General features: G+C 36.8%; 1 protein-coding gene across 1 annotated transcript in view; it reads right to left on the bottom strand.

Annotated features, from left to right (window-relative positions):
- Positions 1 to 13,964, bottom strand: part of TTN (titin) — a 244,079-nt gene that overhangs the window by 101,960 nt on the left and 128,155 nt on the right. The window contains exons 167-185 of the mRNA XM_080599478.1: positions 13,842 to 13,925; positions 13,477 to 13,587; positions 13,020 to 13,145; positions 12,670 to 12,753; positions 11,617 to 11,700; positions 10,533 to 10,616; positions 10,168 to 10,278; positions 9,621 to 9,836; positions 9,314 to 9,412; positions 8,967 to 9,050; positions 8,225 to 8,305; positions 7,750 to 7,845; positions 7,090 to 7,164; positions 6,090 to 6,170; positions 4,491 to 4,595; positions 3,870 to 3,947; positions 3,432 to 3,485; positions 3,104 to 3,187; positions 121 to 2,061 (exon numbers count right to left, since the gene is read on the bottom strand). Of these exons, the coding sequence (XP_080455604.1) occupies positions 121 to 2,061; positions 3,104 to 3,187; positions 3,432 to 3,485; positions 3,870 to 3,947; positions 4,491 to 4,595; positions 6,090 to 6,170; positions 7,090 to 7,164; positions 7,750 to 7,845; positions 8,225 to 8,305; positions 8,967 to 9,050; positions 9,314 to 9,412; positions 9,621 to 9,836; positions 10,168 to 10,278; positions 10,533 to 10,616; positions 11,617 to 11,700; positions 12,670 to 12,753; positions 13,020 to 13,145; positions 13,477 to 13,587; positions 13,842 to 13,925 (3,678 nt within the window). The remainder of the gene's footprint in view (positions 1 to 120; positions 2,062 to 3,103; positions 3,188 to 3,431; positions 3,486 to 3,869; positions 3,948 to 4,490; positions 4,596 to 6,089; positions 6,171 to 7,089; positions 7,165 to 7,749; positions 7,846 to 8,224; positions 8,306 to 8,966; positions 9,051 to 9,313; positions 9,413 to 9,620; positions 9,837 to 10,167; positions 10,279 to 10,532; positions 10,617 to 11,616; positions 11,701 to 12,669; positions 12,754 to 13,019; positions 13,146 to 13,476; positions 13,588 to 13,841; positions 13,926 to 13,964) is intronic.

The following is a 13,964-nucleotide window of genomic DNA, read 5'->3' as shown; positions in this document are numbered from 1 at the left end:
GGATGGAAATGTAAATGGTGTTAAAGAAGAAAAACAAACATCACAATGGAAAATGGTATTTTCTCTTGAAGCAAATAATATGAGCACTTTGTGGAAGAATTTGGCAGCAGTCTTCCTCACCTCGCTTTGCATGAGACTTTGCAGGAACATCCAGAAATTCATGTGATTCTCCAGGTGCATCCAAATTCCTGCCCTCACTTAAAAGGCTACTGGCTTGCTCATTCATGTGAGTGGGTTCTGATTTCCAGTACTCCTTCTTTCCTACATTCTTCGGAGTGATTATCTTACCTATGCTTGAGGAGTGAGTGATTGTTTCACTTGCAGAGATTCCTTTGCTTGATGATATTTTGTCTGGAAGGTTTTCCTTCTCTTTTTTCTTGCTAAGAGATGTGCTTTTTCTAATGCCATTTTTAGCTGCTGTTTTTTCATCTGAAGTAGGTTCTGTACCTTGAAGCTCTCTTCCAGAAATCTTCACTTCTTCCACAGTCAAAGAGTCTTTCTTTTCTTCAGTTTTAGCTTTGCTGCCTTTAAGGGATGGAGCTTCTTCACTTTCATCTGGAGAGGTATGAACTTTATGGAATTGTTCTTTATCTTGGCGCTTTGGTGGCTGAATAGGAGCTTTCTTTACGGACTCAGTTCTGTCAGCTATTTCATCTGTGACTCCCTTTTCATGTTCTCCTATGGAAACTTCACCTTCCATTCCTCCTCCTGTAATCACTGTATCAAATTCTTCTTTCTCCACAGGCAACTTTTCAGGGGCACTTGACTGTCTAAATTTCTCTTTTAAGTGGGTGCTGAAAGTAGTTTTGTCTTTATTCTCTGATGTTATCCTCTTGCTGATTTTTCTATCACTTAGTAGTGCTTTCTCAGTCAGTATTTCTGAACCCTCCACATAATGAACTTCAGTGGGTTCTCCTTCCTGCGCAGAATATTTAGCTCCTGCTTTCATTTCCACTATTTGTGGCTTAGGAATAGACTGTTCAAAGATTCTGTAAGATTTTTCTCTGGGAACCTCCTCTTCTTCAGTGGGGTATTCTAGATCAACACCTTTTTTCAATGCTGGTTCAGTAGTCTTATTCAACAGTTCTAAGGAATATAGTTCTGCTGATGTAAGGTCCATTTTCTCATCATCTTGAATAGTTTCCATTTTATTTGCTTCTTTACTAAGAATCTTATCAATACAAATTTCAGCTACTGTAGTACCGTATTTCTTTATCTGTTGAGTTTTCTTCTGTATGTCACTGTGTTTCATAGATTCTTCAAGAGGAACTTCAGATTTCTCTAGAGTAAATCCTCCACTCTCCTCACTTCTAATCAGAGGAGTTTCAGTTATTTTTGCTTCTGTGATATTCTTTACAAATGAAGTTTCATCCTTAATGGGAGATTCTTCAGGCTGCAACCTGATTTTTGATTTTCTCCCTTTTCTTAGTCTTTTTTGGTCTCCGGGCTCATAAGGCTCTTTGAGTATATGTTTAGGTACATAAATTGACTCAGTTACCTCTCCTTTTTCATGCACAGGAATCTTTCTTTCCTGAAGAACCCTAGACTTGTCAGAGACTCTCTCTATAGCACGTTCCTTATGAACAGCCAATGTAGTTCCACCCCCCCTTTCTTCTCTGGAATCACTTTCCTCATATTCAGATGACATATAGATCAATTTCAATTCCCCATCAGGTAGTAGTGGTTCATCCTTTTCATAAATAAGGTGATCTATTGTAACTTCTCTTTTCTCACCTGTAGGGGTAGGAGTTTTTCTTGAAACTGTGTGTGTCATTTCTGGCTCCCCTCCTTCAGGAGCCAGCACAAAATATTTAAGAGCCACTTGATCATCTCTCTCTAGGTTCAGTATTCCATCAGCTGTTTCCAGTGAGATTTTCAACTCAAGTGGCTCTACCATTTGAACATCCAGAACTGTCTCCTTAGGACTTACTCTCTCTTTGACATGTATGTGTTTCTCAACTGAAATCTTCTTTAACACAATTGACTCGGTCTTGTCTTCTTCCACTGGGGACATTTTACCTTTATGCTTTAGTACAGATGGTGCATCGGGCTTTTCTGCAGCTACAAAGGTTTCACAGGTAATTTAGAGAGTTAAAATCCATAAGAATAAGCATCAAGAATAATAAATTTTAAGACAAAATTTCCAGCTATACCTGAAATAAAATGAACATAGAACACTATCTTCATATAACACAAAATTTACAACACAACACACACACAGAAAAGATAAGAATTGCACACACAAACAGCACAGAGGACTCAAGGAAACCTCTGTTATGGTGCAGAGCATCATCCCACTAGTTTGCCAGTCCAAATCTAATCCAGGTTGAAAGTACCAGAAAATAATGGTTCTCTAAGACATGGCCATCTATATAGAATGGTTTAGTGGTGCCACTGCAGGTCTGACTACATCACCAAATCAATGACCATGAGACATTCATGAGCAGGCTTCTCAAGTGCCCAAGGTCTGAGCTGTGCTTTAAGATAAGGCTCTCTGAATGATGGGCAAGCAGCATGTACATCAACTCTATTGACAGACTTCAGACCTGGAGTGCTTCCAGGAGAAAGGACTCTCTTTTTTCCACAGTGGATATGACCTAGGATCCTAAGCATATAACAGGAAACTAGTAATACTCTAGTTTTTCAAGACTACTGCTACTGTTCCTCATGATTTCAGTAACAATTTATAAAACAGAAAACCAAATAATGCAGGAATTGTTTAGAAATACGTGTAACCTTTCATTTGCTACACAGAAAACTTAAGATGTGAGTCAGAAGACATACATCAAAACACAGAACTGCATAAAGGAATCAACAGAAAACACAATTTTCATAGTTTCATATTAATTTTTGACAATAAAAGCAAACATTTAACCATCCAGAAACAAGAGTACAGATTTATCTCAACGGTTTTTCACAGAGACAAGCTTCTTTTACATTAGGTGGCAGTATCAAGAATAACACGATCCTGGGATAGGATCTCAAATCTCCTTGTAATGAATGAGTTGTATGATTGTACAGCTTGTAATTCTCATTATCTTGAAGGTATTTATGTATCTAAGAGAGAAAAACCCTATGAATAGAATAGAACTAACACAAATACCTGCTTTCTTTCCAACCACAGGGACTGTCACTGGAGTAGTAATAGCTGGCGTTGGTTCTGCTACTGGTTTTGGAGATTTTAAAGCTGGAGGAAAAAAAAAAGAAAGAGTTCTCATTTATTTATTTCAATAAATAATTGTGTTTTAGGCACCATGTTCTCTACGATGTTCTGCAGAATGTATGGATGTTCCAGTCATTATAGTACTAAAGCTGAGATGTATTTTTAATGTCCTTTTAACCAGAAATCTCCAAATTTAAAATTCTGAATGGAAAATAAAAAAGATGCACAGGAAAGGCTGCATTGGTATTCATGACTAAAGAAGACTTACCTACTGCAGGCTTAGATTCAGGCCCAGGAACTGGGATAGCTGCTTGCTTAGGTTCTGGCATTTCAAACACAATGATTACAAATAGGTTAATTTACATGTTTTAAAATCTCATTGAATATTAAAATCAGAAGCAACATTACAGAGAAAGTTAATAGAAGACAGACTTTATTTGTATCTTATTTAGCCAAAAAGCAAGAAATTTACTTGGGATGAATTCTTGTAAAGCCAGATACAACAGAAAAAAAAAAAAAAAGATGAATTTTTCAAGCACTGAAGAATCAAAGACAAAAAGAAATCCAGAAGAAAGCAAAGTGGTTAATCAGTATATGTGACAGACAGACTGGATGACAGTAATGCATTAGTATAATATAGCATGAAACGCAGCAAGGAATATAATCTAGTTGCTGCAATAAGGAAAATAGCACCACACATCTGTACCTTTTGGTGGTTCAGGCACATGTTTCTCCTCCTTTTTTATGACAGGTATCTCAATTTTCTTTTTAGGAACTTCTGGGACTTTAAAATATTATTTTGTAAGATATTTTGAAACATCTTGCATCCCCAAATACCAATTTCTCTAATATATTTAAATGTTTTCATTCTTTTTAGACTTTGAATTTTAGATGTTTGTAAGTTTGGGGAACATCTATCTTTAATACAAGGACTTGAACAGAAACACTAAGGGGGCAAAAGGACAAATATTTGCAAGACCTTAACTAAAGAATATTTGGATTAACTATTTCAACATAGTTATATTTTTATCAGTGTTATAAATTACTTGTAAAGTTCTCTACTAACAGTGAAGATGAGAAGTAATCACATGACACAGAAACCAGATCCAAATTTGGAAAAGGCGATGACAAATTTGGATGTGCTTTCAGCAAAGCTTTAACTCACACAATTAGGTTTATGACAGCCACCCATTACAATATGAATTTTAAAATTCAGAGAATTTCGAACTCTGAATTTCAGAGAATATTGTGGGATTTATTTATATATTTTTAATTTTTCAGTTTTGGCATTATGTTTTACCAGATAGGTTTGAATGAAAACTAATACCTTCAGGTTTCTTAATTTTTTCTACTGGTGTAGGTACTGGTTTAACTTCAGGTTTAGGTTCTTTCTCTGGTTTAATTTCTTCCTCTTCTGGCTTCTTTTTAAGAACTTTAAAAGAAAAGGAATTTCAGTTTTTAAAGCACAGATAAACAAAAGAATAGTATAGCGAGCAAGACAAGACTAAACATATGTAAACAACAATAAAGAACTAAGCACATAAAATACTTAGTAAGATACTATTCTGAAAGCATTTTAAAATTCAAAATCATCTAGAGCAAAAAGATGCTTATTTAAGACCATTCCCTCTGAGAGGAAAGATGTGAACGTTAACTGTCTATGATAGAACAAAATTTCTTATTGCAGAACCTTCATGGAAAAGATATGGTGGATATATATTCTGGAAGAACAGTAAAAGATATTATTATAATACTGAGATTTAAAAAATAACATTATCTATTCACACATGTATGTGCGTAAAGTAGGTTAGTTAATAATGACATTTCATGTCAAGTTGTTTTTAATCTACAAACTCATAAACAGTATGAGATTAAAAATGTGTTAGATTAAATAACATCACTTCAGTTTCCTACTGCTTGCTTTTCAATACATTTTAGGAACTGTTCCTAATGTATTTTTGCATCTACATTGAGTAAATATTAGATTTATTCTTTGAAGCTTTAGTCAGCAGACAAGTGCCTGTATAGAATATTTGAATGACTTCTGTTAGTCCCATGCCTTCTTCTGCCAAAAATGACAAGTAGTACATTTGAATGATAAATTACTGTACATATTCATGCCTTAATAACTGAAGTTACAGGCAATTTTCAGGGACAAAACAGAGGATTCTGGATTAAACTCCTATTGACTTCAGTGAGGGAAGAAGGCTAAATAATTTGTTGTGTTTGGAGAGCTCAAATTTTTATTGTGACTGTTTTTCATTTTGCTTATAATTGTCGTCTCAGATATCCATTTTGGGTATCTGATGAGACATGTCAGAAAAATGAACATTATGTTTTACTAGACTGTCTGAAATTAGAAGGTGAGCTGCAAGGTACGTGGGCATGAATAATGATCCCTGCCCGTATTTCAAAGAGAATGGGAATTAGTGCTATCTATTTTTTAAGCAGTAACTGAGCACAAAGTAATTTATAAGGCCCCAGACTTTGCAGAAAACAGGACTGATGTCCAACAGTCCCACTAACCCTTGGGAATGGTGCAGTACTTTTAAGAAAAACGTAAAAGAGAATACTGTTTTACTTATGTGATTTTTAAGAACATTTACACTATTGCTGGAAAATATTTAAGTGTCCACAAGCTGAAGAAACTGGAAATTTTCCATAAGCTTTACATGGAACAGGAAAACAGAAGAGAGCTATAAAAGGGAAGCAGTTTTCAGTGTTCTTGCCTGTTTTCTGCATAGATCCTTTGGATTTGTTAGACTCTTGCTTCATTCCTGCAGCTATAAACTCTTTCCCCGATAAACATACATGAAGTAGTACTTTGTTCATGTAATTTTTCACACCATACAAACCAATGTTATTTAGGGAATACACTGAGCAATGTTAATATGCTGGGATTTTATACCACTACAAGCTACTATACCTCTTTTCAAAACAACTTCTTCTTTTGGTGGTGGGGTAACTTCAGGAATTACTCTGCGAGGTTTCTTTACAAGTCCAGGAACTTAAAAGAATATTATTCCAGATTTTATTACAGGTTCATAACAGTAGTAAGAGCTAATCAACAACTAACCACTCCAAACACACACAGATAAAATGATGGTCCACTACTGAACATTCAAAGCAAAGGTAAAACTGCTGAGATTGAAGTCAATTATTTTTAATCTTTTTTCCACATTATTTGTTTTCAGTTGCCTTACAGGCTTATACATAAAGGTAAATTTTCATGCAAAACAACAAAAGAGAAATATGGTCTAACAAGACTAGAAAAGTTATGTATTCAAAGAGAGTTATAGTTACATTTTAATCACCCTTTTCTCTTGAATTACATGGTTATGTAGCTCATCTGCACTGTCTATGATACTCATAAAGATACAGTCAGCTTAGTCGCTAAACCTTAAGCAGCATTAACAAGATATGTTTACTGTGCTGCTTAGCAGCTTGTCTAAAGGTCCAGTACATATGAAAAATATAAGGGAATACTTGCAAAGCTGCTTGCTCAATTCACAATTCATTGCCAACTCTAAATTTTCTTCTCACAAAATTAAGTTACATTTCAGACAAATAGTTACTATGGTTGAGCTATGCCATACACATTTAAACAGTATAGTACTTTTTATTCCTCCTTAAGCAGAGAACTGAAATGAACATCTACACAAGTGACAAACTCATAAAACCACTCTCTTTCTTACTCTTCCGTGATTATCTTTTTTGCAGTTTGTTAATATCATGATGGGAAATTAAAGTGAACATAAATACAACAAAATGAACATATATATTCAAGACTGGAGTCCACTCTTGAATTATAACCTAATAAAGACACCATTTGATATTTCTAAGCAAATTGAAGAGGATACTGAAAACTACAACTCTGGGCTCAAAAGAGGCTTCAATGAAGTAAGATGCTTCTATTAGGTAGGTACCTTTAGCAGGTGGGGGTTCCAATTTCGGAGACTCAACAGGTTTTGCAGTCACAACTTTCTTCTTTGATTCAGGAGCTTTAAAGAAAAATATTTGAATTTTATCATACACATCATTAGATTAAAAAAACCCTCAAACTTTCCAAAAAAATCAAACAACTGATTAATACTGTTGACCTAGTAGAAAGACAAGATCTACAAAGTTAAGATTCTGGCTGATTAACTGTTTAGAAGTCTGATGAACCACAGTTGATCTGAAAACCATGTTCACAAAGTAGCACCAGTAAATTATTTCTGGTAGTTCTTTTCATTTGTAAGAATGTATTAAAGATAGCAGAATTATGTTAAGAATAGAAGAATGTGTTAACTTTCAAAAGATTTTTTTTTAAATACATGGATTTAATCAATAAGTTTTGAAAAGAACCCATGTAAACTGACTTGGCATGACACTGGTGAAGTAAAAAATATTTATCCACAATATGGTGAAAATTCATACAGGCTTTAGCATTAGTAAGACGCACCATTAGAATAATAAAAAATAAGAAAAAAAAAAGAACCATGGTGATATGTTTTAAAGCACGCTTTTCAAGATTCATCAGTATAATTAAAAAAGGATTATATGTTTGAATTCCCATTGTTAATGGTGGATTCAGATGCTTATACCTTTAAGTAGTTCTCTTGCCAATTTAATATCTTCTGTTGGTGGAGTAGGTGCTGCTGGTTTTCGCTTTTCAGGAAGCTTCTTTTCAGGTTCCGGCACTTTAAATAACATTAGGTAGATTTAGTACAAACTCACTACCACAGTAGGTGTGTGAAGAGTGCAAATATAAAGATGGTAATTTTCCATTTCCAGTGAAGTTAATGAAAAATCACACAATTAATTGGAGTATAAAAGAGCTTTAGGCTGTTGCTTTGTAGCTTGCACACAACACAAATATTCAAGTTGATATAAAAAAAAACACGTTAATAACATGAGAACAAATGTGGGAAACAAAATGATGAGAAGACTCCAGTTGACGGGAAACAAAGTGAAAGCAACTAAAATAAGAGCATACTAGTATACATACAACAGAGCAAGAAAAAAAAAATAATGCACAATAATAAAAGGTGTCTGAAAGCCTCTAGGTACTTTGTATACCTTCAACTGGCAAAGCCTCTACTTCTGCAACTGAAATTTCTTCTGTTTCTTCAAGTTCAACTTCCTTTAAGATTTCATATTCTTCAAAGAACATTGATAACTGGTGTAAGTTTCCAATGATAAGATCATTTCACATGAACATGCAAATATCACTAAAAAGAACACTAATTCAATATACACAGACAAATAACACATTAGGATACATAAGTCACTCAGAATCTGTTCATACTGTTAACTCTGCAGTTAATGCATGCCTTGAGAAAACTATTTATATGTAATTTTAATTCAAGGTTGTGTGAAGAATAGTGTTTTTTATGCATACAATATAAATTAAACATTAAATTTGTGGATAAATAATTGTTACTGGAAAGAATAAAAATGGTAATGTTCTCAGTTCATTCTAGATTATAGCATGAATATAACACCAAATAGTAGGTTTCAAGAGACTTGAATTTAGTGAGAACTGATTATTATATAAAAGAGAATAATATAGGATACTCATTCTCAAGAATATCCCATGCAGAATCATGTGAAAATACTTAATTTAAAAAACTATATTTTACTCTCATATATGAAAATATAATATTAGATATAAGAAACAGACTGATATAATCTAAAACATGAAGTGAAAAACTTACAAACACTAGAATGGCGAAAAAGAGGAAAAATTATTTTTAAAGCTTATGTTTGGAAGAACTGGAAAAACGATTATCTTTACAATAATAGCCATGATGGCCTGTACCTTCACTTGGTAGTGGTTCAGGTGTTTTAGGAAGAGCAACGGGTATTTCCTCCTCTGGGATAGCTTTCTTGGGCACCTCAGGCACTTTAAAAAATATTAGGTTGTTTTACATGCATGTGTATAAAGATACGTACAAAACATAAGAAAGACAAAGACAACTAGCACACAGAAAATCACAGTGAATGAGTCCATAACAATAAAAGAGTGTTTATGCTCCAAAAGATCTTTCCCTGGGTAGTCAACAAGATAATATAACTGACATATTTTATATACAGAGTTATAAGTAAAGAAAAGGGAAAAGAATAGAAAGGACGTATTTTCAGGAAGCACCTCCTAGCAATATGTACCTTTGGTTGGAGGAGGCTCTGGTTGCTTAAATTCTGGCTTTTTAGGTGTTGCAAGAATCGCTTTCTCTCCTGGGACAGTTTTCTGTGGCACTTCAGGTGCTTTAAAGACATAAGTTAATTTTCATTTTTGGGAATATTAAGATGCATATATATGCAAAATACTGAAAAGTACAATGATGAGGAAGAGATTCAAAATATGAGGAATAAAAATTTCAGTGAAATTACACACTCAGATGTTTAAGCATTGTCTATAAAGTTGAATGGAGAGAAAATTAAAAAGGATGGCCTCAGTCACTGACATATGTACCTTTAACTGGAAGAACTTCATGTTTTTTAAGAACAGGAATAGGTTCTGTTACTTTGGGCACAGCAACAGGCTTCTTGGGCACTGCCACAGGCTTCTTGGGCACAGCCACAGGCGGCTTGGGCACAGCCACAGGCTTCTTGGGCACTGCCACAGGCTTTTGGGGAACAACCACCGACACCTCCTCTTCTGGCTCTTCCTCCTCAACCACCTCAGGCACTTTAAAGATATTAGTTCCTTTTACTTGACAGGGACAAAGATCCGCAAACAGCTTAATGGTAAGCAGTGAAGCAGGAAAGGAAGAGTCCTTTTCAGATAACACCACTTCCTTCAGGTGGACTACTTGCAGCAAAGAGCCCAAGCGGGGGCTTATGATAGAGCGTTTGCCAACCAGCCCCACCCTCTGCCACAGGCCCATACAGACTCGTACAGACACAGCATGGCTAAATGCTGCTCACACCCCTCCCCACAGAAGGCAGAGGGGCAGAGAACAGTCAGTACTGTGTCAACACCCAGAGCACGGCAGGCACTTTGGGACACCACCATATACCTTCAGCTGGAGGAGCTTCTGGCTCTCCAGGCTCGGCAACTGCTACCGCTTCCTCTGGTGGTACTTCCACCTCTTCCTCTTCTGAGACCTCTGCCTCCGGCATCTCATGCACTTCAAAGATATTAGTGTGTTTCATTTTACATTGCTGAAAAGACATGCCACGCAGGACAAAAAACAGGGCAACGCAGACGCTGAACACCACAAAAGCCTGTTCAAAACCTCACACGCACAGCACAGTACGCCCAGCATGCATAACTTTGCAAGTCTCAGATTTAAGACAAAGACAGGCCAAGAGAGGGTAGGACAACACTTAAGAGAAGGAGATAAAGTATCTTCTTTGTCAAGTTATCCATGAAGTCAGGTACCTCTGGGTGCTGGAGGCTCTGGGGCTTTGGCAACGGCCACAGGTATTTTTTCCTCACGAATAGCCTTCCTGGGCACTTCGGGCACTTTAAAGATATTAGTAACAGTCAGTTTTATACATTGAACAGGATAATGAACAGTGAAACATAAACGAAAGGTGCCCTCGAGAAACTAACCAAACTGGTCTCATGGTATCAACCCCACCTCTCCCTCACTTGCTCACAAAAACACAAACAGATACAGAGTGCCTGTGTTTATGTACGACTCAAGAGCGAGGTGAGAATAAAGGTACCCCTCCATGTACTCAGCAGCCTTCCCTCCCAGGGAAGAGAGACTGTCATTCTCAGCCCTGCTGGGATCTGATGGTTCGCTGGGAACAACCTCAGCCCATACCTTATCTATTGTCATTCCTCATACAGGCATTGATAGAGAGAGGAACAGAAATCCCACTGGTTTTCCTTCATCTCTATTCCTGTCCTTCTCCGTTTCCATTCTTTCTTTATGCTTTTCACTTCCCTGGTTTATTTTCTTATCTTGAGTAGTTCTCATCCCTCAATTCTCCTCTCACTGTGGCAACTCCCACAGCTAATATGGTTCACTGGATTTTATAACCATTCTTTCTTCACTACATTCTCTGAAATGGTCAGATATTTCTTTAAGCACTTAATATGCTATCAGTTCTTATAACTCCCTTCGTATGTGCATTTCTGAGTAACTTGTTTTGTTTTATAAATTCTGAAAGACTCATGCTTATGGTACACAGTCACTGAGACTGTCAAAATAGTCATGGGGACATTTGTGTCATCAATTTAAGATAATGTTTGGCAATACTCTACAAAAAAGCAATGATCAAATTTTAAAAATCAAATTTTTGTGTCTGAAGATTTAGAATATGAAAGTGAAACAGTAAATTCAAAATATCTTTTGGGTTGTTCATAAAAATACTAAATAATGGAATTCCCAATTCACACAAAGAACTTGGAAATTTCAGGTAATCACAAATGGACAGGATATCAGATTTCAGAAGTAACATTTCAGATAGTAAGAAACAGTCTTGTTCAGGTCAATGTGCAGGGCAACAAGTACCTCGAGCTGGTGCAGGTTCTGGCTTTTTTGGCACAGCTACAGGTATGGGTTCTTCCAGAACAGCCTTCTTGGGTACCTTGGGCACTTCAAAGATATCAGTATATTTTAGTTTTGTGGGCTGTACAGATGTATATGAAACAATAAGACAATCAATAACATGCGCACACAGTCTTCCCTGAGAAAGCGCTGTGCTTACACTCAGTCACCGGTTGTGCTTTGCTTCACACACGTTGTATGCCAAGGGTGTCAAAGATGTCATGCAGGACATGGGAAGTCTTTGTTTAGTTTCAGTTTTTGAGGCAAGGTGGAAATGCAGAAAACACACCCCATCTTTCTAACAGCTGGTCAGAAACTTATGTATGGAATCCAACCGTACTTGAAGGTCTGTTGCTTAGCATTCATGACTGCTTGGTCAACTCTAACAATTGTTAACAAAATTTCCATTTGCTTTAACTATTACCCTCCTTTTTCCTATGTTATTTCCAGTATTTTAACCTCCTTTTCATTTTCAGTTTTCCACAGTTCCTGTCTTTGCAGATCCCTCTTCCTACAGAAATGTGTACTTTCTCTCCTCTCTGCTGGCTGGTATTAATGAATGGCCCTTTCATGTGCTAAAAGAATAATCAGCAGATATATCCAGTCTTGGTAGTAAGTCCACCTCCAGTTTAGTGGAATTTACTCACTTTTAAAGAGATAGAGAACTGATATGGCTGCTCTCATCCATTAATAATGATTATTGAAAGATTCTGGGATGCAAAATTATGTATTTTAAACTGAAGCCATATTTGCAGCCTGTTTTTCAAAACAACTTTTTATACTCTTTAAAGTAACTATTCCGCAAATCTTAATTTTTAAAGTTTACAAGAAGGTCAGAAAGCTGATGATATTTTTAAATGAAGTAGATTTATCTGTAATGCATGCCACATTTTTGCCTCTCCATTTCGTATTACTTAAGCACGTATCTCAGAGCATAATTCATAAAGTTAGTTCAATTTAATTCCAGAAGAGCACTATGTTTATTTCAAATAATGACAGTATAATGATGATATATACCTTTGGCTGGTGGTAGTTCTGGTTTTTTGGGTTCAGCAGCAGGTGTTTTTTCTTGTGGGACAGCTTTCTTGGGCACCTTAAGCACTTTAAAAATATTATTTTCTCTTAAATTCACAGTTTAGAAAAATACAAAAGATCATAAAACTGATGACAGAATCAAAGAGTTTAGATATTTCTTAAAATAGAGGTTCATCTAGTGACTGGTTGGCTAATTACATATGCAGCCTTACGCACAGTAGAAGATGGGGCTGGAGACACATAAGAAATCTTAAACAAAAAAAGTGGCTAACAAGAAATTAAAGTATTAATCAAGATACTAAAATAAAAAGCAGCTCTTCTCACAAATATACCTTTAGCTTCTGGAACTTCCGGTTTCTTGGGCACAGCCACAGGCTTCTTGGGCACTGCCACAGGCTTTTGGGGAACAACCACCGACACCTCCTCTTCTGGCTCTTCCTCCTCAACCACCTCAGGCACTTTAAAGATATTAGTTCCTTTTACTTGACAGGGACAAAGATCCGCAAACAGCTTAATGGTAAGCAGTGAAGCAGGAAAGGAAGAGTCCTTTTCAGATAACACCACTTCCTTCAGGTGGACTACTTGCAGCAAAGAGCCCAAGCGGGGGCTTATGATAGAGCGTTTGCCAACCAGCCCCACCCTCTGCCACAGGCCCATACAGACTCGTACAGACACAGCATGGCTAAATGCTGCTCACACCCCTCCCCACAGAAGGCAGAAGGGCAGAGAACAGTCAGTACTGTGTCAACACCCAGAGCACGGCAGGCACTTTGGGACACCACCATATACCTTCAGCTGGAGGAGCTTCTGGCTCTCCAGGCTCGGCAACTGCTACCGCTTCCTCTGGTGGTACTTCCACCTCTTCCTCTTCTGAGACCTCTGCCTCCGGCATCTCATGCACTTCAAAGATATTAGTGTGTTTCATTTTACATTGCTGAAAAGACATGCCACGCAGGACAAAAAACAGGGCAACGCAGACGCTGAACACCACAAAAGCCTGTTCAAAACCTCACACGCACAGCACAGTACGCCCAGCATGCATAACTTTGCAAGTCTCAGATTTAAGACAAAGACAGGCCAAGAGAGGGTAGGACAACACTTAAGAGAAGGAGATAAAGTATCTTCTTTGTCAAGTTATCCATGAAGTCAGGTACCTCTGGGTGCTGGAGGCTCTGGGGCTTTGGCAACGGCCACAGGTATTTTTTCCTCACGAATAGCCTTCCTGGGCACTTCGGGCACTTTAAAGATATTAGTAACAGTCAGTTTTATACATTGAA

The sequence above is a fragment of the Anser brachyrhynchus genome, assembly GCF_964034855.1.
Source record: "Anser brachyrhynchus genome assembly, chromosome: 7".
Classification (NCBI taxonomy): Eukaryota; Metazoa; Chordata; class Aves; order Anseriformes; family Anatidae; genus Anser; species Anser brachyrhynchus.
Note: the sequence above shows the minus strand (reverse complement) of the source record. Positions and strands in the feature narration are given on the sequence as shown.